Below are 22,459 nucleotides of genomic sequence, written 5' to 3'. Positions count from 1 at the left end.
TTGTCATCATAAAAGTTCTCATGCTAAGAGTTGAATTCTTGACTTTGGACTTTCAAAAGTTAAGGTCAAGGCCAGCCATTATTTGGAAGAGCTAGAAGAATATATCATCAGTCAGAGTCAAGGTCTAGATCTGAGAGCAAAGAGACAGTATGCCCTGTCCTTCCCATCCTCCATCCTCCCCCCAGGGCAATACCCCAGAGCTAATAAGCACCTAGATACCCCTGAACCTAGGGTATAGGATGAGAAGAAATGGCCTTGTAGTGTGTCTAGACAAAAGACTCTACAGCAACCTCACAGGTTCCCATGGTTTCTACAAGGTAGAAACCAACAGCTAAATTTCTTTGGCTTCAGATTGGAAGAATAGACTACCTCCTGGATAGTTAAGAGGAGATTGGAATTAGCTCTCAATGAGAACCTGGAATGAAAAACACATGAGCAATCTATGTGAATGAAGGATAAATGACTGAGGACCAGAAAGACCAAAGTACGTATATCCTAGCAGATGACAACAGAGGACCAGATGCCACACTCCTCCAAGCCTCATCCTCTCAACACAATTCCAAGGAGAGAAAGGGTAAAGACATTCGTAAAAGAAATCGAATACTACTATGAACCATAAAGGAAGTTGTTAATTGCACTGACTCTGTAGTCTGAGGTTCATACCCAATTCATGTCCTTTACATTTGGATTGATTCTCAAACATCTAATAGTGTGTTGTACAAACAGTATGTACTCTCTAGCTATTTGACGCATTTATTGACTTCATTCTATGTTTGCCCAATTGTCAGTGGCCATAGCTTTCTGTACTGTCCAGTACAGTAGCCACTAGCCATCTGTGGTTATTGAATATTTGAAATGTGGCTAGTATGGATTTAAATGTGCTATATGTGTAAAATACACACCAGCTTTTGAAGACTTAGCACAAATAACAAGAATGTAAAATATCACATTAATGGTGTTTATATTTATTGCAAGTTGAAGTGATAATATTTTGGACATATTGGGTTACTAAAAATATACCACTAAAATTACTTTCACATGATTCTTTCCACTTTTAAAAAATATGCCTACTAGGGCAATTTAAAATTGTATTATGTGACTTGCATCACTTTTCTATCGGACAATGCTATCTTATATGCTCACTCACGTTGATACCATTTGCTTTTACCTGAGGAACCATTATCACTGCTTAATTTGTTCCGTGTGCAAGCGGACACGCAATGACTTTATAATGATGATGTCTTAACATTTCCTGACAAAGTGCTTTGTCAAATTATACAAATTTCTTGTATCTCATTTCTCAATGATAGGACTTGGGAATAATCATTGGGAATGATTTGTACAAAAAGAAAGATATTTTCTTTACAAGAATTAAGACAATATTTTCTTAAAAATGCTTGGTGACTTAAATGTAAATAAATAAATAATGAATAATTTTTTCAGAAGTGAATGAGAACCAGCACAATGAGAAAAAAGTCGTCCTGAGTAGTTTACTTTAGTTAGATTTATTACCTAATTCATAATGTTATATAATATGGAGTAACAAAAATAGGACAATTTGAAGAAATTTTATTTATAAAGGTACAGGGTACCACACAGACAGTACAGTAACCTAGAGATAGTAGCCTCTGAGATTTTGTGCCTAGAACTGAAGTTTGCCATTTAGAAAGTTTTTTAGTCTATTTGGGCTGCTATAGTGAAATACCATATGTTGGGTGGCTTATAAAAACAGAAATTGATTTCTTATGGTTCTGGAGGCTGGAAAGTCCACATCAAAGTGTCAACAGATTCAGTGTCTGGTAAGGGACTACTTTCTGGTTCATAGATGAAATTGTTTCACTGTGTCCTCACATAGTGGAAGGAGTGAGGGTTCTCTCTCAGGTCTCTATTATTAGGGCACTAATTCCATTCACGAGTGTTCCAACCCTATGACTTCATCTCCACCCAAAAGCCCCACCTCCAAATACCATCACCTTGGGAGTTGGAATTTCAACCTATGAATTTTGAAGGAACAGAAACAATCAGACTATAGCAGAAAGATGTGACCTTCACTTATGGGTATGACCAGCTTTAGGGAACCCCCTAAGGATAGGAGCAGGAGAATGAATACTCTGACTTCACTTTCCTCTAATTCTCTAATCTCCCATCTTCAGTAGCCAAACCCAGTCAGAAACCAGAGGGCACTGGAGCCTTGTTGATATAATTTATACCGATCAGAATCCCAGAGCAAATGACAGGACAAAGGGAAGGGTGTACCTATATGAGAGCAAACAGAAAATATATGGCATATTCTGTCTTTCCAGAATCATTTACCATATTGCTAGGCAAATAGGTCACCTTCTTTCCCTCATCCCATTCTCTCTTAAATAGAAAATTAAACCTTAAAACCTGAATAGAAGACAGAAGTCCACAATCAGTGCTCTGTTTCTCACATATTGTGAGCTTTCCTGAGAAGGTATTATTCCTGTCGCCCAACTCTGCGTCTACATATGCTGACGGCTCAAAAATCCATAGCTATGCCCAGTTCTCTTTCCTGCCCTCTAGATTAGCAGATCCAACAGCATGCTAGTTAGCTCCCCCTGGATGCCTCACAGGCTTGTCAAACTAGTGTATTCAAGAAAGCACCCACCACTTATTACATAATATCCTGATAGAGTTGCAATGCCAAGGAGCATGTTTTCTGTTCATTTTCTAAAATGATGACAGGAAGTTTAGAAAAGGCTGTTTTAATTGTGATTAGGAGAAGCTTATACTAATTGTGGTTATTATAAAGATCTGAAAAATCCGTATCATCGTCCATGGTTCATACACCAACACATAGCATGAGACTTTTGCCACTTACGATGCCCTCCACGTTAGTCTTCATTTGCTTTCACCTGAATAATTGCACTAGCTAATACTTCTTGAGTACTTCCTATGTGTCAGGTATTTAATTGTCCTCTTAAATTTAAGTCTCACAATAACCCAATAATGAAGAGGAAATTGAGGCTTGTAGGAGTTGTCATCCACAAGGACTCACAGCTGATAAGGGGTGAAGGTGAGTTTTAGATAGCCTAACTCCAGAACATATATGCCTGTCATTCCTCTGCGATACTGAATACAAATCATTCTTATAGTCCAGGGAGGAGGGGTTAAAAGGTCACGAACTAGGAGCTCTACTGAGTCTGACACTGGAGATGCTAGGAGTAAGGAAAATATAATAGGTCTTGAGGAAGCTGGAGAGGAGAGATTATAAAGTAAAAGTAGCCGAAGATACAGGATATAATTTTTTTTTTAAAATTTCTTCTTTTTAAAAACGTTAGTTAAGCATGCATTGCGCTAGGCATTGGGGATAGAAAAGCAATAAAGACAATTTCAGTCTAGTGAGAAAGATAGGTAAATACATTGTAATAAATTTTAAAACTTAGATTTGTATGCAAGGTTCACAGAACATTAGAGAAATTAGATATAGACAGAATTTATTCATTCATTTTATTCATTCAGAAGGCATTAGTTGAATACCCACTGCATTATGCTCGAAGCCAGAGAAATAAAAAGGGCAAAGTTAAAATCCTTACCCTGAGGAAACTCATGATCTAATGAAGATGCTTCTGAGGTGGTAGTCAGGTAGCAAGGATAGAGCTACAGGAGCACAGAAGGATTACACAGCCTCGAGTGCTCAGACAATGCCAATTTAGTGTTACCTAAGCAAAAAGTTAGGGCTTTGGGTTGGCAACAGTAGAGGATGCTAAAGAGGAGTGCAGTGGACAAGTCCAAAGGGCTTGGACTTAACTATGACAACCCAAATTGTTGCTGGTGGAATGCAATACAAGGGAATATGCATTTTCCTGCAGCATCGGTTTTGTTATGATGTGGAGCATAAAATCGTGCTTTTCACTATTATTTTTACTATTAAAAATAATGTAGAGCACAAAATCATGCTTTTCACTGTTTAAATGCGGATCTACTGTGAAGAATGCAATAGCATATGTGATTCATAAAATACGACAGGAAACGAATTTCCACAGCTAGGTTTATGAGTTAGCCAGATAGAACAGGAAACTACAAGAAAATCCCACAGCTGGGCATGCAGATGGCTTCGGCTCTCACCCCTGAAGACTTGGGGGGAGGAATTCACAGTCTTCAGCTCTCCGAGTATTGAGGGTAAGATAGTTGAGGAACAATGAGTATTAAGTGTGCGAGAAAAGCGTTTAGGAGTTAAGCCCATGGGCTGAAGAGAGGCTAGGGTGCAGGCGGCTGGAAACCCGTCATCGTCCCTCTGCTCTCCGGACCTCTTATTCGAAAAACATCCTCCACCAGGTGCCCCTTTGTCGCCAGAGACAGCGCCTGTATTTCGTGAGCTGCCACGTGAACGCCTGGCGCCTGGTTGCCTGGGCAACCCCCTTCCGGCGCGCCTCCGCGGCCTCTTACCATTGGTTTAGACGACGCATCGTGCGTGTGACGTCGTTGCCCGGCGCGACCACGGGCGGGCCGCGCGGAGCCTCATTTCCCCGAATGTCCGCGCTCGGTGGCGGTATCCGCGGTTGTTGGCCAAACGAGTGCGGGGCATAAGGCCCCCCGGTGGGGGGCAGCTGGTGTGCGGATCGCGGCGGGAGAGAGGCGCGGTAGGAACGGGTCCCCGGAGCCGTGAACCGAGGGTACGGGTGTCCCGTCCGCGCTCTCGGCCAAGCCGGCTTGCTTCCTGATCTGTTGCTAGGACCGCCGGACCCCATTGCTAAGGACCCTTGAGATCGTGAGCGCTTGGAGTGTACCCCTCCTTTTCCGGGGTAGAGGGTCAGTCGAGAGTAGCCTTCGTTAACCTTAATTGAAACTAGTAAACTCCTCCCTCGGCCCCTTTAAAAAATCTCTGTTTTTTCTTTATTTTTTTTTCTGTATCTTCCTCTTTTGCGGACTTTGATAGCATGTTGGCCCTGGGCTGGTCTTTAAGTATCTAGAAGTGAGTGTAGGAGGGGTGGCTGGGAAGATGGAAAACAGATTCTAAGACCCCTAAGCAGATTCTGCGACCCTAATACTGGCCCTTTGAATTTACTTTATGGTAAAAAAGGGACTGGGATAAGCGACTGTTGGGCTCTGGGTCTTTTAGAATTTGACAGAGCTTTACAAATGAACATGGTTTCTTTAGTGGGGCTCTTACTTACACGTTTGGAACTTTCTAGACCTGGATTAGAAAGCAGGGCTCTGCTGACTGAGAATTGTTTTAGTTCAGTGGTCTTAAAGCTGAGTACGGGAGAAAGTACACACAGGGCAAGAAATAGGCTATATCAGCTGTCCAAACAATGATAGAAAGTACACTTTCCTACCATTGACACAGTCCCTTGTAGGTAGATGACCTGTAGCAACCAAGGAAGCTTTAGGGGGAATGTGTGGGCTTCATAGGGTGGTTTGTTTGCTTTCTGATATTGTGACATAGTTTAGGTGTTCCAAGTTAAGTGGATTTATGGATTCAAATATCTATAATTAGAATGTTTATCTTGTTTTGTAAAAGAATGAGCGGTGACCTTGATAATATTTGTAACACAAAATAGTTCTTACTGCTTCGCTTCTCCCCATCACTGCCCCTTTACACCATCCTCCACATGTTTAATGAAAAACCACTTGAAAGGGTTACCAAGGATAAGATTTTTTAAGCTTTCTTTCCCAAACAACTCATGCTCCAGGCTTGTCAGTGGCATGCCCCCAGGTGGATATTATTTTAAAAAATTGACTACATTTCCCGTCGTCCCTTGGTGGCCGTGGAGAACTGGCTCCAGGACTCCCTCCTTTCCCCCAGTCTCTTTCAGATACCCAAATCCACCCGTGCTGAAGTCCCCCAGTCTGCTGTCCGTATCCGTGGTTGGGTCAATCTATAGATGTGGAACCCGCATATACGGAGAGCCAACTGTAATTTGTCCTTAAGGTAAAGGAGAAAAATTTTAAGTGAAAAAGTATTTGTTTTGGAAAGAAATTCTCTCATATAGGATTTTGAAAGGGGATGTAGACGTGTTTGCATTACTGTATGTGTAATGCTGAAAATTATATATTGTACATAAAAGTTGTCCTGTATACTCATAAACTGTAGAAGCTCAATTTTCTACCATGTTTAAAACTTTTTCAAATGAGTTTTGGTGACTTTTTGAACTCATTCAAAATATAATGCAACACCTTCCCATTAGTTTGTTACAGAACAACTTTTTGACGTGAAGGAAGATAGAAATTTAGCTATAAAATTCCATCCAAAACTTCCACTGAATTAGTAGGTAGTATTGAAAAATGTGCATCATAATTTGATATGGCTGCCTATGCCCTTGTTACGTTTGTGGGTACGCGTCTTTGCTGTGCATCGCTTTTATCTGTTGCAGCTGTTAACAGTTGATGATCAAGAGAAATTGGACTTCAGCTGGTCTTCAAATTGATGTAGCCCAAGATGTTAAACCAAATTTTTTAAAAAGGAGAAAACATGTGGTCTCACTATTAGTAATACTAAAGAACACTTTGTACCATTGTAAAGAAAATTATAATAATAGCTAAGACTCATGTGGCCCTTACTGTATGCCTTCCATTATAGAAATGTTGTTTTACATATATTCTTACTAGTCTTCATCAACACTTAAAGTAGTTCCTGTAATTATGCCCAATTATAGAGTTGAGGAAACTGATGCATTTTTTTTTTTCAGTAGAAACTTGTATTGTTCCCCCTCCAGGAGCTTCTCAAAACAGAAGTCAGGCACAATATTAAATACTTGTTGAATGATCACAGAAGTACAATAGTAGGTTAACATATTTAAAGCTTCTGTCAGCTTATTTTAGAATATTATCTGACAACTTTAATGAGATTTTAATTACCGTAGTACTAGAAAATGCCCTGGGAATGGAGGTGAAGTGTGATACTGGAAAGTAAGTCGTCTGCTGGTAGTGGGATGAGATAAATGAGATCAATGTATTAAATCAAGGAAATTGAAATTATTCAGTGTGCAGAAGCAAGCTTACATTTAGTTTATCTTTACATAGTATCAGACTTTAAGCTGGTACATCATGTTTGAGATATCTGGCTAAATTTTATAACATGGAGCTTTGTCCTTTTGAGGATTTCTAACTTGTTAAGTGGATTAAAAGCATTTCATGTGAGGAATCATTTTAAAAAGTATCAGTGTTTATCCTGAAGAAGAGAAAATGAAGGAGTTAAGAGTTAATGCCATCAAATATTTGAAAAGCTGTCATTTGGAGGTGGAAGAGGACTTTACTTGAGAGGCAGTCATTATTAAAGGCATTAAAGTGAGACGTGTGCTAATAGAATAACTAGATTGTCATGGAAGTGAGGGAAGAGTAATCAAGTAGAAATAAGGACACAGCATAGAAATCAGAATGCCATAGAAATACACATTTGAGAAACCAAGATCAGGAAAGGCTTCATGGAAGTTGGGAATGAAGCTTGGCCTAAAAATACCAGTAGGCACTTGGGTATATGAGTGTGTGTCTCTCTCTCTGTGTGTGTGTGTGTGTGTGTGTGTGTGTGTATTCCTTGCTAGAGATACAATTGTAGAAATTGATTGGATTAGCTGGAAACCTTGGGGTATGAACTAGAGTCCTCCATTAGCAGAAAGAAAGGAACTGTGTAAGGGAAAAGTGAACCAATATTCCCTGGGTGAGTAACTTGAAAGAGAATTTCATTTGCTCCTCCAGAAAACCTTGATAGGCTTTTATTTCCCTCTTTAAACAGGTCAGGAAGTCGAGGTTTAGGGAGGTTAAATAATCTGCCTAAATTCATAAATTTCATAATTGGTAGAACTGAGATGCAGACCCATATTTGAGCCCAAAGCTCTTTCTTTCTCATCACATGTAGCACTGAGTGCAGGAAATGAAGGAAAAGGAGAGACAATGGTGATTCTAAGTGTTTCAGTCTGAGGACCAGAAAACTGGTGGTACCCTGGGTTAACAAGGGGTTCATAACTTCAGTGTGACAACCTCAGTTTTAGTTACATTCAGTTTAAGGAGCTTGTGATACATTGGGTAGGAGAGTTCATTATGTCACTGGAAAAGTGGAGCTTGATGTGCACATGTTAGCATTTGGAGCTTTGGAAATACAGAGGCCAGAGAAGATAGAGAAGATGAATGATAGGGGATGTACCAACCACTCCTTTCAGAAATTAGTCTGTGCATTCTAATGTGGTCAGAGGATTGGAAGTGAGTTTCTAACAGTTTATTTTGACAATTTGAGTGGAAACAAAGTTGACTTTTATACATCATTTCTTGGAGATGATTATTTTGCTGTTATTGATACTATTGAAGTTGACATAATTTCATGTTTTCTCATTAGTCTTTTCCAGTATTTTGCTCCATATCAACTTTTTTGTGTGTCTTTTACTGTATTGTATACTCTGTTCTGGTTTGGTCTTTGTATTGATAACGAATGCCCCTCCAAACAAATTTTGAAATCAACTTTTTTTGTTTTTTTTTTTTTTAAACTGCAGGAGTGAAAGGGAAGCAATGCAGAAATCAGAGGGCTCTGGAGGTACACAGTTGAAAAACAGAGCAACAGGTACAGAGCTTTGGTTTTTAAGTGAAGAGGTCAAGTTTGTTAATGGCACTTTGTGTGCTACAGATGGATGCAGGGTGAACTTTATTGCCTGTACCTGGTTTTTATTGATGTTCTGTTTTGTCCAGGTAAGTCCGATCGAAGGACATCATCAAGCACACAGATAAAACACAGGAATGCAGTTCAGGGAAGCAAATCCTCATTGTCAACCAGTTCTCCAGAGTCTGCAAGAAAACTTCATCCTAGACCAAGTGATAAACTGAACCCTAAAACAATTAATCCGGTAGGTCCAAAACCATTCCTAACTCAGTAGATTTTTTAAAGGCATTTTGCACAGTATTGAACAATTCTGGATGCTGTCTTGAGTTTTGTCCCTTTGCTAGTTTTGAGCTAATAATGAGAGAAGGGCATGTGGTTATTATGATGAAGAACTGAGATAATCAGTCACATGTGGGAGTGAGTATGGGGTAAGGAGACATAGAAGTTAACCTGTTTGGGATATCGCATTGTAGTGCATAGAAAATTGCACTTTAGCTTTAGATTTTATTTGCAGTGTTGTTTTACTTCCCCATATCAATGAATAAACTTGTATTCAGTTGCCACAGAATGCTTTTCGTGCTTCCATAGTTGCATAAAGGTCTCTGACTGTTCCTCTGTATTCTGTAAATTAGCTCCACCAGAAATCCTAGTTGTAGTACTTACCTCCTTTGCCCTCTCCTAACAATTTAATGAGATTTAATAAACATGGGATTTATGCAGTAAAAATATTCAGAAGTGAACACACCTGTGCAACAACACCAGGTGTTATTTGCCCTATGCCCAACTTTGGTAGGGTGAGATGTTAGTGATTTCAGCCTTCGAAGGGGATTGTGAGAGTGGCTGAAGCTCCTGACTGACTGTGGTGGTAGGTAGGGTATGCCAGTTACTTAAGGAAGCAAGGGTATAGTGAGCTCTCCAAGACAGAAGGAGTGTCCGACTGGATAAAAGCAAAGTGACAAATAGTTTGAGCAGCCATGTTCCTTTGCTTCTGTCTGTAATCTACAGTGTCAAGGAAAGTGAATACCTGAAGAAGGCCCTAATAATCTTGCTGCTCTCGCTTCCTTTGCTTATGTTTAGTTGAGGGAGTTTATGGTGACGCTTCAGTTTTCTTCCTCTCTTTAAAGAAGTACTTTTTGAATTAATAATATTTAGTGACCTTAGTCCTAAGTTTTAGTAAAAATCGAGGAAATTTTTGGGAAATAGTTAAATAATTTGACCCTAGAAAAGCATGTGTAAAGGCTACCAATATAAAACAAATGAGTTGGAAGTCAGAATAATGTTCACCTTTAGGGCGAAAGGTGGGTAGGGATTTGGGAGAGGCAGTGGAGGCATCTAGTGTGCTGGAAACTTTCAGATTTTTCAACTCAGTGTTGATAAACAGGTGTGTTCATTTTTTGTGAATTCACTATTGTGATTTATGCACATTAATATTTTAAATATTTGAGTTAAATTTTTTGAAATGCTAATTCAGTGTAGTATGGTATATAACATTAATGCAGAGTTGAAATATGGTCTGAAATTGTTAAAAATTGAATGGGATAACATTTTTCACTTTAGACTTGGTAAAATTTGGTTAAAATTGATAAAAGTAATCCATTCATAAAAAAAATTCTGATTTTTGTGGGACATGGAAGATGGAACCATGATTATCTCTAGAATAAAATTGAAAGGCAAAGAAAGGAATTGTTTAGCATTTCAATCAGAAATTTAGTCTCTGTGGGTATATTGAAAATTTACTATGCAGCCATAAAAAATGATGAGTTCATGTCCTTTGTAAGGACATGGATGAAACTGGAAAACATCATTCTCAGTAAACTATCGCAAGGACAGAAAACCAAACACCGCATGTTCTCACTCATAGGTGGGAATTGAACAGTGAGAACTCATGGACACAGGAAGGGGAACATCACACTCCGGGGACTGTTGTGGGGTGGGGGCAGGGGGGAGGGACAGCATTAGGAGATATACCTAATGCTAAACGACGAGTTAATGGGTGCAGCAAAACAACATGGCACATGGATACATATGTAACAAACCTGCACATTGTGCACATATACCCTAAAACCTAAAGTATAATAATAAAAAAATAAATAAATAAATAAATAAAAAAAAAAGAAAGAAAATTTAGGGATTATTTTCATGACCTGTCAGGGCCAAAAAGAAAGATCATTTGCTTGTAGATGGTAGAAGTAAAATATGTTGATAGTATAGTACTAATTTGTCTTAATTTTTTCTCCAATATGTGTAGCACTTTTTCAAACAACTTTCTTATCTGATATGCTTGTTACTTGAAAGTAATTTTTAAAACTTGTATTTCTTTCGTAGCAGAAATTATAACTAGTTGAGTGAAACATTGCTCTTGTGGTGAATTGTTACACATAACATGGATTGAATTTTGGAAATGAATCTCTTTTTCTCTTTTCTTTTTTTTTTTTTTTTGAGACGGAATCTCGCTCTGTCGCCAGGCTGGAGTGCAGTGGCACAACCGTGGTTCACTGCAAACTCCGCCTCCCGGGTTCAAGCCATTCTCCTGCCTCAGCCTCCCGAGTAGCTGGGACTACAGGCACCCGCCACCATCCTGGCTAATTTTTTGTATTTTTAGTAGAGATGGGATTTCACTATGTTCGCCAGGATGGTCTCCATCTCCTGACCTCGTGATCCACCCACCTCAGCCTCCCAAAGTGCTGGGATTACAGGCTTGAGCCACTGCGCCTGGCCAGATATGAATCTTTTATTATAATTTAATTTGAATGAATTTTCTCCTATGTGCTTTTACTCAAAACTCATGCTTTTCCAGAGGAAAAAAAGCTGATTCTAAACTTTTTAAGCACATTTTAAAACTGCCACTGTGTGTGACTTAAAAAAAATTATCTAGTTATATCTTTAGAACAGGTCAATTTATATTTTGTAATTTAGACAACTATTTTTCATTTGATTATATATTAAAAGTACCATGTGATAAAATATTTACTTTTTGTTCCTAAATCCTCTTGAAGTCTCTTATCAATTATATTGAAATTATTTATGCTGTGATTAACTGTTGCGATTGACCATCCCTTAAATCATCTTTGAGAGTAGATATAAAATCAAACTATTCATATATAGCAAAACTGAAAGGTTATGAAGTTATATATCTAAGAAAATACATCCAAGCATGTATTTGTGAGAATCTTCCCCATCTTCAATTCTCTCCCTCCTGCCCAGTGCAATCCTTTGCTTTTTATAGAAGCCTAAAGCCAGTTTGGAGAAATGTGACTACCTATGCCATCTGTATTTGGCTGAAGGACAAAGTGGGAGATGTGCAGGTGGCAAAAAACAAATATACTTTTCCTGTACTTAACACCCCTTCTCCATAGAGTTCTCACCTTGAAAGGTCACAGTGGGGAAGAAAGTAGAAAGAACTATCACTGCATATGTGGTTTCAGCCGCGTTCAAGCATTCTGAATCGTTAGGGGAAAAAAGAGATGTACCAAGTGTGGTTGTGGTATTCTAGTAGTGAGAGGATTGACAGTTTTTCTCAATTGTGTTGCTGAGTAGAAATGGTGCGCTTCGATACCAGCTTGGTGGTTTGAAAAGCAAAATGGCTGTGTGCTTCTGACCTCAGAAGTATCGGTGATAGTAATATTTTCATTTTTTATTTTAGTTTGGTGAACAGTCACGAGCGCCTTCTGCATTTGCAGCTATTTACTCTAAAGGAGATATTCCTTGCAGGTAAAATCAATACAATTTATAACTGACCAAATTATTCAAAATCATTGAGTAAAATCAATACAATATTTAGTTTAAATGTATTGTAAGTTTTATTTACTAGTATGGTTGAAATAAAGATGACTTTATTCACACGTTCTTTTGGACTTGTATAGATCCCTGGATGTTGTTGAAGAAAACCATTTTAATTCCAAAATACAGTTACTGGGATCTATGATAAACCATGAATTAGTTTAAGACATTTACTTGAACCCTTTTTCTAAAATAATCAATTTAAGCATTCGCAGGCTTGGGCAAGTTGCAAATTAAAAAATCCTATCTTGTTGGTAAAATGAAAGTTGTCAATTTAATGAAATTGTTTGTATTTCATAATAATTACATATGGCTGTTTTTGCTTCGTTTTGGATATAATTCTTGCCACCTTTCTAGACAGATGTCAGAACTTTAAAAAAAAAATACAGACTACGGATAATATATCATTTTACAATTTATTTCTGTAAAGCATTTATTTCTTCAGAGTACATCCAGTTATAGCCTATTCTAGATGATAGAAAATTTTATTTTGATTATGGAAAGAATCACATTTATTTATTTTTGTTCCAAAATTCAAGAAATCTAGTTTTTAATGGTATTTTCAGATTTGGAGTGAAAAATAAGCTCAAGAAATACTCTTCAGTTTATTGTTATTTCATATTTAGATTCTGAATTGAAGCCCTATTTAAAGGTTCTTAATTCTCTACTCCCCACCCCTCAAAAACTTATTGTTGCAAAAATGTAAAGACAATACTACAGAGACGTCTTACTCTTATGCAAATGCAAATAAGCCCAAAGGAGTCAAGAAGTCGAGAACATTACAAAGGAGTTCAAAGAAGCATTTAGGTTGGTGGATTAAGTTCACTGTCACGATTGTGATGATAGTTCCTTGAGTGTATTCGTACATAAAAACATACCAAATTGTATACTGTAAATATATACAGTTTATTGCATGTTAGTTATTCCTCAGTAAAGGCTGTAATCCCAGCACTTTGGGAGGCCAAGGCGGGTGGATCACCTGAGGTCAGGAGTTCGAGACCAGCCTGACCAACATGGAGGAACCCCATCTCTACTTTAAAAAAGAAAAAAAAAAAAATTAGCCGGGTGTGGTGGTGCATGCCTGTAATCCCAGCTACTCGGGAGGCTTAGGCAGGAGAATTGCTTGAACCTGGGAGGCGGAGGTTGTGGTGAGCCAAGATCGCGCCATTACACTTGAGCCTGGGCAACAAGAGTGAAACTCCGTCTCAAAAAAAAAGCAGTTAAAAGAAGCAGAAATCCTAATTCAGGGGCCACCACTTTGTAACCCTGAATGGGCCATTTTACCTTCCTGGCCTCGGTTTTCTTCTCTTTAACAGAGATGAAACTTGGTTTAGCCTTCAGATTATTAGTGTTAGGGTTACATGATCTATATCTGAAAAACAATGTTCCTTGTAAAACATTTTTAATAATTACTACATTTTGTTTGCATTTTTTCATTTCTGTAGATTACCTATTGTGTCATATCACTGAAAGATATCACCTGGAACATCTGTGTTAAGATTCACAGACAGCAACATGCTTAAGCACCAAAACTGTAACCTTAACACGTGTGGGTCACTTTTGCTGTAAGACTAGGAATTTGTAGGATTATTGACATTGCTTTGTAAAATGTCCTTGTACTATCTTATAAAGTTATGGTATTCCTACATGTTACAAAATAAATCTGATACGGTTATACTGTATGTTAGATGATCCCTGCTTAATATAGAATTATATTTTTCTCTTGCATTCACTGACTTTTATATTTTAGATTGGTACATGGTTCAGTAAAACACAGATTACAGTGGGAATGTCCTCCTGAAAGTCTTTCATTTGATCCACTTCTTATTACTTTAGCTGAGGTAAATATGCTATCTCTTTTGAATATTTATCAGAAAATAAACATTAAAAATGGCATTAAATGCTACTTTGTAGCTCGTCAGTAAATTTCATTCTATGCCTTTGAAAAGCGAAGCACACAATAGGCATTGAAACACCACACACCCTTAGGAATGAATTATGATTCTTATATAGTTATTTGAAATTGATTAATCAGCTTTATAAACATGGAATTAGTCTGCATAGGGATTTGTAGATAACTAGATGAAATATTTGTACTTATTTCAAAAAAAATGTGGACTCATAAGGAGGAGAGAGATTTTTTGGTACTAGTGAAATCAGGAAAGCATCAGGGATTAAACTGAAAACTGTCAGATAGTGGTAAGTGGTTCTATGTACAACCAATCGTGTTGGCTTGATGTGTTTCTTAGGGAATTGATACTACCTACCTAATTGTTCTTTTGGAGAACACTCCAGCTCTATGCTTGTACATTTCCAGTACAATATCATGGAGGTGGTTTTATAGACTATTTAAAAAAAAAAACTTTTGATAGCTTCCTTTATATAATTTAATATTTGTGTCAGGAAAAATGTTGGTGGAGTCTTAGCTTCAAGTGAATCATTGCTGTCTTCTATGAATTTTATTGTTAGAGTTAGAATCAAAAGTAGAGAAATGAATTAACCAGTTGTCTTGTATTTAAACTTTTAATTACTTGACTTTTTAAAAGTTAAGGATCATTTTGTTGTCATTAGTAAGAAACAAATGATTAGAGTTTGGGTGATATTAGTAATAAAACACCTGAGTTCTTTCACTGATAGTTTTACTTAGATTAGTTACTACTGTGTAACTTACTGTATAAACCTGGCAGTGCCTTTTTAGGTTAATATCGTTTGCCTTTCCTGTAAAACCAGTGGGGAGGACCAAGTGGGAGCACAACAGAAAAATGTAATTTTGCCAGTTGAGATTCCTTAATTAAAATGAAACATCAAAATCTCTAGTTCCTCGTTTAATTCTCCAAGTATGTTTACTCTCTTAAGAGTAAACTAACCAGTTACTAGCAAAGACTATAAGTTTTGTTTTTCTTAATTTATTGCTGAGTATTACAAGCAGTGTATTTTTATAGGTAGCCTGTTTTGAAATTCAGTTTCGAGGTTGTCATTAAAGGTTAGGCTGGGTGCTGTGGCTCATGTTTGTAATCCCAGCACTTTAGGAGGCCAAGGCAGGAGGATCACTTGAGCCCAGGAGTTTGAGACCAGCTTGATCTACATAGGGAGACCCTGTCTCTACAGAAAAGAAAAAAATACATCACATTAGCCAGGCACAGTAGAGTGAGATGCTATCTCAAACACACACACACACACACACACACACACACACACACACAGAATTAGTTACATTTCCTTATTTTTTAAACCTTAAGCCTTTTATACCAGGTAGTAAACCATGTTTTTTTTTTTTTTTTAGACTAATCAAAACTGGTGATAGCTTTGAAAGTGTAGTGTAGCTAATCGTATTGTACAGGGAGTGTTTTAATTTGGGATATCCTTAAAGGGACTCTAACTTCTGCTTAAAGTCAGCCGTTTATATACCTATTGTCCACATGTCCATGCTTTTCTTTCTGTATTGAGTAGATTTTTATCTTTCTCCTGGCCTCATTTACTAACAGATAAGTAGTGACAGAAGAACCACTGCTGAAATCCACTTCAGCTTTTAATCTGAGAGTTTTTATCTCCAAAAGGAACAGGACACAGGACACTGCTATTTGATCCAAAATGACGCCCATGTGCTTGGCAGGATGGTTTTCAAAAGCATGACAACTTCAAGGAAAGGAAATGTTTGATTACTATTTGGAAGCAGATATTTAGGTCTGAAGGACAAATTATTTGAAAATTGGTTTTTCTAAGCATGATTTTGCAGCTTATTATATTTCTTCATAGATAATTAGTCAAACTGAAGGAGTTTACTGTGGATTTTGTTTTGCTTTATCATTTTGAAAAAAGTCAGATGGCCCTTTTATCTTGACTCACTGTGATTGGTTAAATCATAAAAGAGTACTAGCTAATTGTTTCTAATGCATTCAGAGTGAAAGGCATAGTGAGATATGATCTACAGTTTTTAAAAATATTTTCATACTGCATTTCAGTGTTACAAATGACATTTAAAATCTTAACGTGCCTTTAAAATGCATATAGTATGATACTTGCTTTCTAAATACATTAATATAAAATACTTGAATATGAAGGAAATTTATTTTAGAAACTTATTAAGTCATAAAATCACTAAATGTAGGGGGTCTTATAGCCATGCATTCATAAAGGAATGGTTATAAACATAGACTAATTTGCTCTGCTTTCAGAGAGTGAGTGTACATAAAATCTTTTTATTATTGTAGTGAGTTTCCCTTCTTTTTGTCCGTATTTTCATTTATCTTTCCTTTTCCTCCTTCCATTTCCTGCTTTTTCCTTCCTTCCTATTTTATTTTCTCTTTCTTATATTTTTGCTTGCCTCCCTTATATTTTTGCTTGCCTCCCCTGTTTTCCATTTCTTTTCGTTTTTCTTATTTTTTTCTTTTTCTTCTCCCTTTCCTTCTGTGGGTAGAGATTACTCCTGTCTCATGTACAGTTGGCCTTTCCCATCCATGGGTTCCACATCTAGAGTTTTAACCAGCTGCAGATCAAAACTATTAAAAAAAATACAATGCAAAAATACAAATAATACAATATAAAAATTATTGATGAAGATTTCCATTGTAATAGGCATTATAAGTAATCTAGAGATTATTTAAAGTATATGGCAGTATGTGCACATACTATGCTCTTTTATATGAAGAACTTTAGTATCCATGGGTTTTGGTATCCATTGGAGGGGGGGCCCTGGAACCAGTCTCCCTTGGGATACCAAGGGACCCTTTGTCCCACAGTTTCTCAGTGTAATTGAAATTGTAACTGCTGAAATTATAATCATGATTAGTAAAACAATAATGAAATTTTTGATTTTTGTTTAAGCAAGTAAAGACTCAATTTTTCTGTTATTAGCATAATGAAATGGGTAATAAATCATGTTTCCTCTTGGTCTTTGGCAGGGTCTGAGAGAGACTAAGCATCCATACACTTTTGTGTCAAAGGAGGGTTTTAGAGAATTACTTTCGGTCAAAGGTGCTCCTGAAAAAGCTATTCCTTTGCTACCTAGACTGATTCCTGTGCTAAAGGCAGCTCTGGTATGTCATTTATTTCATTGTACTTTATATTTGAAAACATGATAGAAAAGAAAGCTGTAATATATTTAGAATATTGTATGCCTTTTTTCCTCCAAATTATATGCAAACTAGTCCTTTATCCGTGATTCTGACATATTTGCAGAATTAGGCAACTGTTACTCAGGGCCAGATGACTACATACTTGAAGACATCTTTAGAGGATGTACTAAAGGTAAAAAGGGACATTTTAAGTAATTAGAGGAAGTATTGAACCTCAAATCAGTCTTTCTGTATGCTACATATATTTTAGTTAATGCTTCAGTCAGATGGAAAATTTGTTTTTTGCTTCAGATGTCCTGTGTTGAAGGTTATTTTTAAAATTCTAGGTTTTGTTGACTATCTTCTGATTTTAAATGTTTAATCAATGTTACCGTTTTCTCTACTTGCTTGCTCTTTTTTCTAACCTATCTTTTCTTTCCTTTTCTCCTCTCTTCCCTGATGCCCATACACCCCCCAACTAACCAACCTTACAGATCCATTCGGATGATGAAGTGTTTGAAAGAGGATTGAATGCTCTAGTTCAGCTAAGTGTCGTTGTTGGTCCTTCTCTAAACGACCATCTGAAGCATCTGCTTACAGGCGTAAGTACTGCAAAGATTAGATAATGATTGACTGTATGTATCATGCACCATCCATATCTCTTCATGATTTAACAACTTCAAATCTTCAACTCAAAACCTTAAAAATCTCATCATCCTTAGCAAAAAATATACAGATCGTTCATAAAACATTTTACTAATGGACAGTATTACTTGTATTATGTTTTTTAAATGGAAAGCACCTACAGGAGCAGAGTTCAGGGTTATAATAAAAAGTAAACCACCCGGGCGTGGTGGCTCACACCTGTAATCCTAACACTTTGGAGGCTGAGGTGGGTGGATTGCCTGAGCTCAGGAGTTTGAGACCAGCCTGGGCAACATGGTGAAACCCTGTCTCTACTAAAATACAAAATATTAGCCAAGCGTGGTGGCATGCACCTGTAGTCCCAGCTTCAGGAGGCTGAGGCAGGAGAATTGCTTGAACCTGGGAGGTGGAGGTTGTAGTGGGACAAGACTGTGACAGTGCATTCCAGCCTGGGTAACAGAGCGAGTCTGCACTTCAAAAAAAACCAGAAGTTGAATGGATAAAAGCTAATGAACAGTAAGATGGTATTATGCTCATGTTGATTAACTATGAATTTAAGTGGTGCCCATACACTGTCTTGTGTAATTATATATTACCAAACATGTGTAAGTATTTTTGTTTTTCATTGTGATGTTTTAGTGAATCTGTAAATTGCATTCAGGAAGAGACTTTTTCCTGATATGTGTAACTTTAATATAAATATTTACTGGGACCCTGTGCAGCCCATGAGGTTCCCAAGACCACTCTTAGGTTTGATGATTTGCCAGAAGGATCCATGGAACTCAGGAAAGCTGTTATTGGCTGTTATGGTTTCTTACAACACAAAAAATAATAAAGATTAAAATCAGCAAAGGTAAGAGGCACATAGGGCAGGGTCCATGAGAGACCAGGCATGGAGTTTTCGGTTTTCTTCTCCTAGTGGAGTTATTCATGCAGTGTTTTTTTGTTTGTTTTAATTATACTTTAAGTTCTAGGGTACATGTGCACAACGTGCAGATTTGTTACATATGTATACGTGTGCCATGTTGGTGTGTTGAACCCAGTAAATCATCATTTATATTAGGTATATCTCCTAATGGTATCCCTCCCCCCACCCCACAACAGGCCCCGGTGTGTGATGTTCCCCTTCCTGTGTCCAAGTATTCTCATTGTTCAGTTCCCACCTATGAGTGAGAACATGCGGTGTTTGGTTTTCTGTCCTTGAACTAGTTTGCTGAGAATGATGGTTTCCAGCTTCATCCATGTCCCTACAAAGGACATGAAATCATCCTTTTTATGGCTGCATAGTATTCCATAGTGTATATGTGCCACATTTTCTTAATCCAGTCTATCGTTGTTGGACATGTGGGTTGGTTCCAAGTCTTTGCTATTGTGAATAGTGCCGCAATAAACATACCTGTGCATGTGTCTTTATGGCAACATGTTTTATAATCCTTTGGGTATATACCCAGTAATGGGATTGCTGGGTCAAATGATATTTCTAGTTCTAGATCCTTGAGGAATTGCCACACTGTCTTCCACGATGGTTGAACTAGTTTACAGTTCACCAACAGTGTAAAAGTGTTCCTATTTCTCCACATCCTCTCCAGCACCTGTTGTTTCCTGACTTTTTAATGATGGCCATTCTAACTGGTGTGAGATGGTATCTCATTATGGTTTTGATTTGCATTTCTCTGATGGCCAGTGATGATGAGCATTTTTTCATGTGTCTGTTGGCTGCATAAATGTCTTCTTTTGAGAAGTGTCTGTTCATATCCTTCACCCAATTTTTGATGGGGTTGTTTTTTTCTTGTAAATTTGTTTGAGTTCTTCGTAGATTCTGGATATTAGCCCTTTGTCAAATGAGTAGATTGCAAAAATTTTTTCCCATTCTGTTGGTTGCCTGTTCACTCTGATGGTAGTTTCTATTGCTGTGCAGAAGTTATTTAGTTTAATTAGATCCCATTTGTCAATTTTGGCTTTTGTTGCCATTGCTTTTGGTGTTTTAGGCATGAAGTCCTTGCCCATGCCTATGTCCTGAATGGTATTGCCTAGGTTTTCTTTTAGGGTTTTTATGATTTTAGGTCTAACATGTAAGTCTTTAGTCCATCTTGAATTAATTTTTGTATAAGATGTAAGGAAGGGATCCAGTTTCAGCTTTCTACATATGGCTAGCCAGTTTTCCCAGCACCATTTACTAAATAGGGAATCCTTTCCCCATTGCTTGTTTTTGTCAGGTTTGTCAAAGATCAGATGGTTGTAGATGTGTGGTATTATTTCTGAGGCCTCTGTTCTGTTCCATTGGTCAATATCTCTGTTTAGGTACCCGTACCGTGCTGTTTTGGTTACTGTAGCCTTGTAGTATAGTTTGAAGTCAGGCAGCGTGATGCCTCCAGCTTTGTCCTTTTGGCTTAGGATTGTCTTGGCAATGTGGGCTCTTTTTTGGTTCCATATGAACTTTAAAGTAGTTTTTTTCCAATTCTGTGAAGAAAGTCATTGGTAGCTTGATGGAGATGGCATTGAATCTATAAATTACCTTGGGCAGTATGGCCATTTTCACGATATTGATTCTTCCTATCCATGAGCATGGAATGTTCTTCCATTTGTTTGTGTCCTCTATTATTTCGTTGAGCAGTGGTTTGTAGTTCTCCTTGAAGAGGTCCTTCACATCCCTTGTAAGTTGGATTCCTGGGTATTTTATTCTCATTGAAGCAGTTGTGAATGGGAGTTCACTCATGATTTGGCTCTCTGTTTGTCTGTTATTGGTGTATAAGAATGCTTGTGATTTTTGTACATTGATTTTGTATCCTGAGACTTTGCTGAAGTTGCTTATCAGCTTAAGGAGATTTTGGGCTGAGATGATGGGGTTTTCTAGATATACAATCATGTCATCTGCAAACAGGGACAATTTGACTTCCTCTTTTCCTAATTGAATACCCTTTATTTCCTTCTCCTGCCTGATTGCCCCAGCCAGAACTTCCAACACTATGTTGAATAGGAGTGGTGAGAGAGGGCATCCTTGTCTTGTGCCAGTTTTCAAAGGGAATGCTTCCAGTTTCTACCCGTTCAGTATGATATTGGTTATGGTTTGTCATAAATAGCTCTTATTATTTTGAGATATGTCCCATCAATACCTAATCTATTGAGAGTTTTTAGCATGAAGGGTTGTTGATTTTGACAAAGGCCTTTTCTGAATCTGTTGATAATCATGTAGTTTTTGTCTTTGGTTCTGTTTACATGCTGGATTACATTTATTTATTTGCATATGTTGAACCAGCCTTGCATCCCAGGGATGAAGCCCACTTGGTCATGGTGGATAAGCTTTTTGATGTGCTGCTAGATTCGGTTTGCCAGTAATTTATTGAGGATTTTTGCATTGATGTTCATCAGGGATATCGGTCTAAAATTCTCTTTTTGTGTTGTGTCTCTGCCTGGCTTTGGTATCAGGACGATGCTGGCCTCATAAAATGAGTTAGGGAGAATTCCCTCTTTTTCTATTGATTGGAATAGTTCCAGAAGAATGGTACCAGCTCCTCCTTGTACCTTTGGTGGAATTCGGCTGTGAATCTGTCTGTTCCTGGACTTTTTTTAGTTGGTAAGCTTTTAACTATTGCCTCAATTTCAGAGCCTGTTATTGGTCTATTCAGAGATTCAACTTCTTCCTGATTTAGTCTTGGGAGGGCGTATGTGCCCAGGAATTCATCCATTTCTGCAAGATTTTCTAGTTTATTTGCGTAGAGGTGTTTATAGTATTCTCTGATGGTCGTTTGTATTTCTGTGGGATCGGTGGTGATATCCCCTTTATCATTTTTTATTGCATCTATTTGATTCTTCTCTCTTTACTTCTGTATTAGTCTTGCTAGCGGTCTATCAATTTTGTTGATCTTTTCAAAAAAACCAGCTCCTGGATTCATTGATTTTTTGAAGGGTTTTTTGTGTCTCTATCTCCTTCAGTTCTGCTCTTATCTTAGTTATTTCTTGCCTTCTGCTAGCTTTTGAATGTGTTTGCTCTTGCTTCTCAAGTTCTTTTAATTGTGATGTTAGGGTGTCAGTTTTAGATCTTTCCTGCTTTTCTCTTGTGGGCTTTTAGTGCTGTAAATTTCCCTCTACACACTGCTTTAAATGTGTCCCAGAGATTCTGGTATGTTGTGTCTTTGTTCTCAGTGGTTTCAAAGAACATCTTTATTTCTGCCTTCATTTCATTATGTACCCAGTGGTCATTCAGGAGCAGGTTGTTCAGTTTCCATGTAGTTGAGCAGTTTTGAGTGAGTTTCTTAATCCTGAGTTCTAGTTTGATTGCACTGTGGTCTGAGAGACAGTTTGTTATAATTTCTGTTCTTTTACATTTGCTGAGGAGTGCTTTAGTTCCAACTGTGTGGTCAATTTTGGAATAAGCGTGATGTGGTGCTGAGAAGAATGTATATTCTGTTGATTTGGGGTGGAGAGTTCT

The 22,459-nt window shown here is 37.7% G+C and overlaps 1 protein-coding gene across 7 annotated transcripts in view; it reads left to right on the top strand.

Annotated features, from left to right (window-relative positions):
• Window positions 1–343: 343 nt before the first annotated feature.
• Window positions 344–22,459, top strand: part of PACRGL (parkin coregulated like) — a 54,992-nt gene continuing 32,876 nt past the window's right edge. For 3 of the 7 annotated variants that reach the window (XR_004027385.1, XR_004027384.1, XM_030801362.1), the window contains exons 1-7: window positions 5,210–5,896; window positions 8,448–8,515; window positions 8,641–8,795; window positions 12,195–12,262; window positions 14,082–14,172; window positions 17,233–17,367; window positions 17,880–17,987. Coding sequence is in view for 1 of the 7 variants with exons in the window: in XM_030801362.1 (XP_030657222.1) it covers window positions 5,850–5,896; window positions 8,448–8,515; window positions 8,641–8,795; window positions 12,195–12,262; window positions 14,082–14,172; window positions 17,233–17,367; window positions 17,880–17,987 (672 nt within the window). In the remaining 6 variants the exon portion in view is untranslated. Of the gene's footprint in view, window positions 575–4,461; window positions 4,638–5,209; window positions 5,897–8,447; window positions 8,516–8,640; window positions 8,796–12,194; window positions 12,263–14,081; window positions 14,173–17,232; window positions 17,368–17,879; window positions 17,988–22,459 lie in introns of those variants that run through there. The other 4 variants (XR_004027383.1, XR_004027388.1, XR_004027386.1 and 1 more) reach the window with 4 other exon arrangements.

Source organism: Nomascus leucogenys, chromosome 20 (assembly GCF_006542625.1).
Source record: "Nomascus leucogenys isolate Asia chromosome 20, Asia_NLE_v1, whole genome shotgun sequence".
Classification (NCBI taxonomy): Eukaryota; Metazoa; Chordata; class Mammalia; order Primates; family Hylobatidae; genus Nomascus; species Nomascus leucogenys.
Note: the sequence above shows the minus strand (reverse complement) of the source record. Positions and strands in the feature narration are given on the sequence as shown.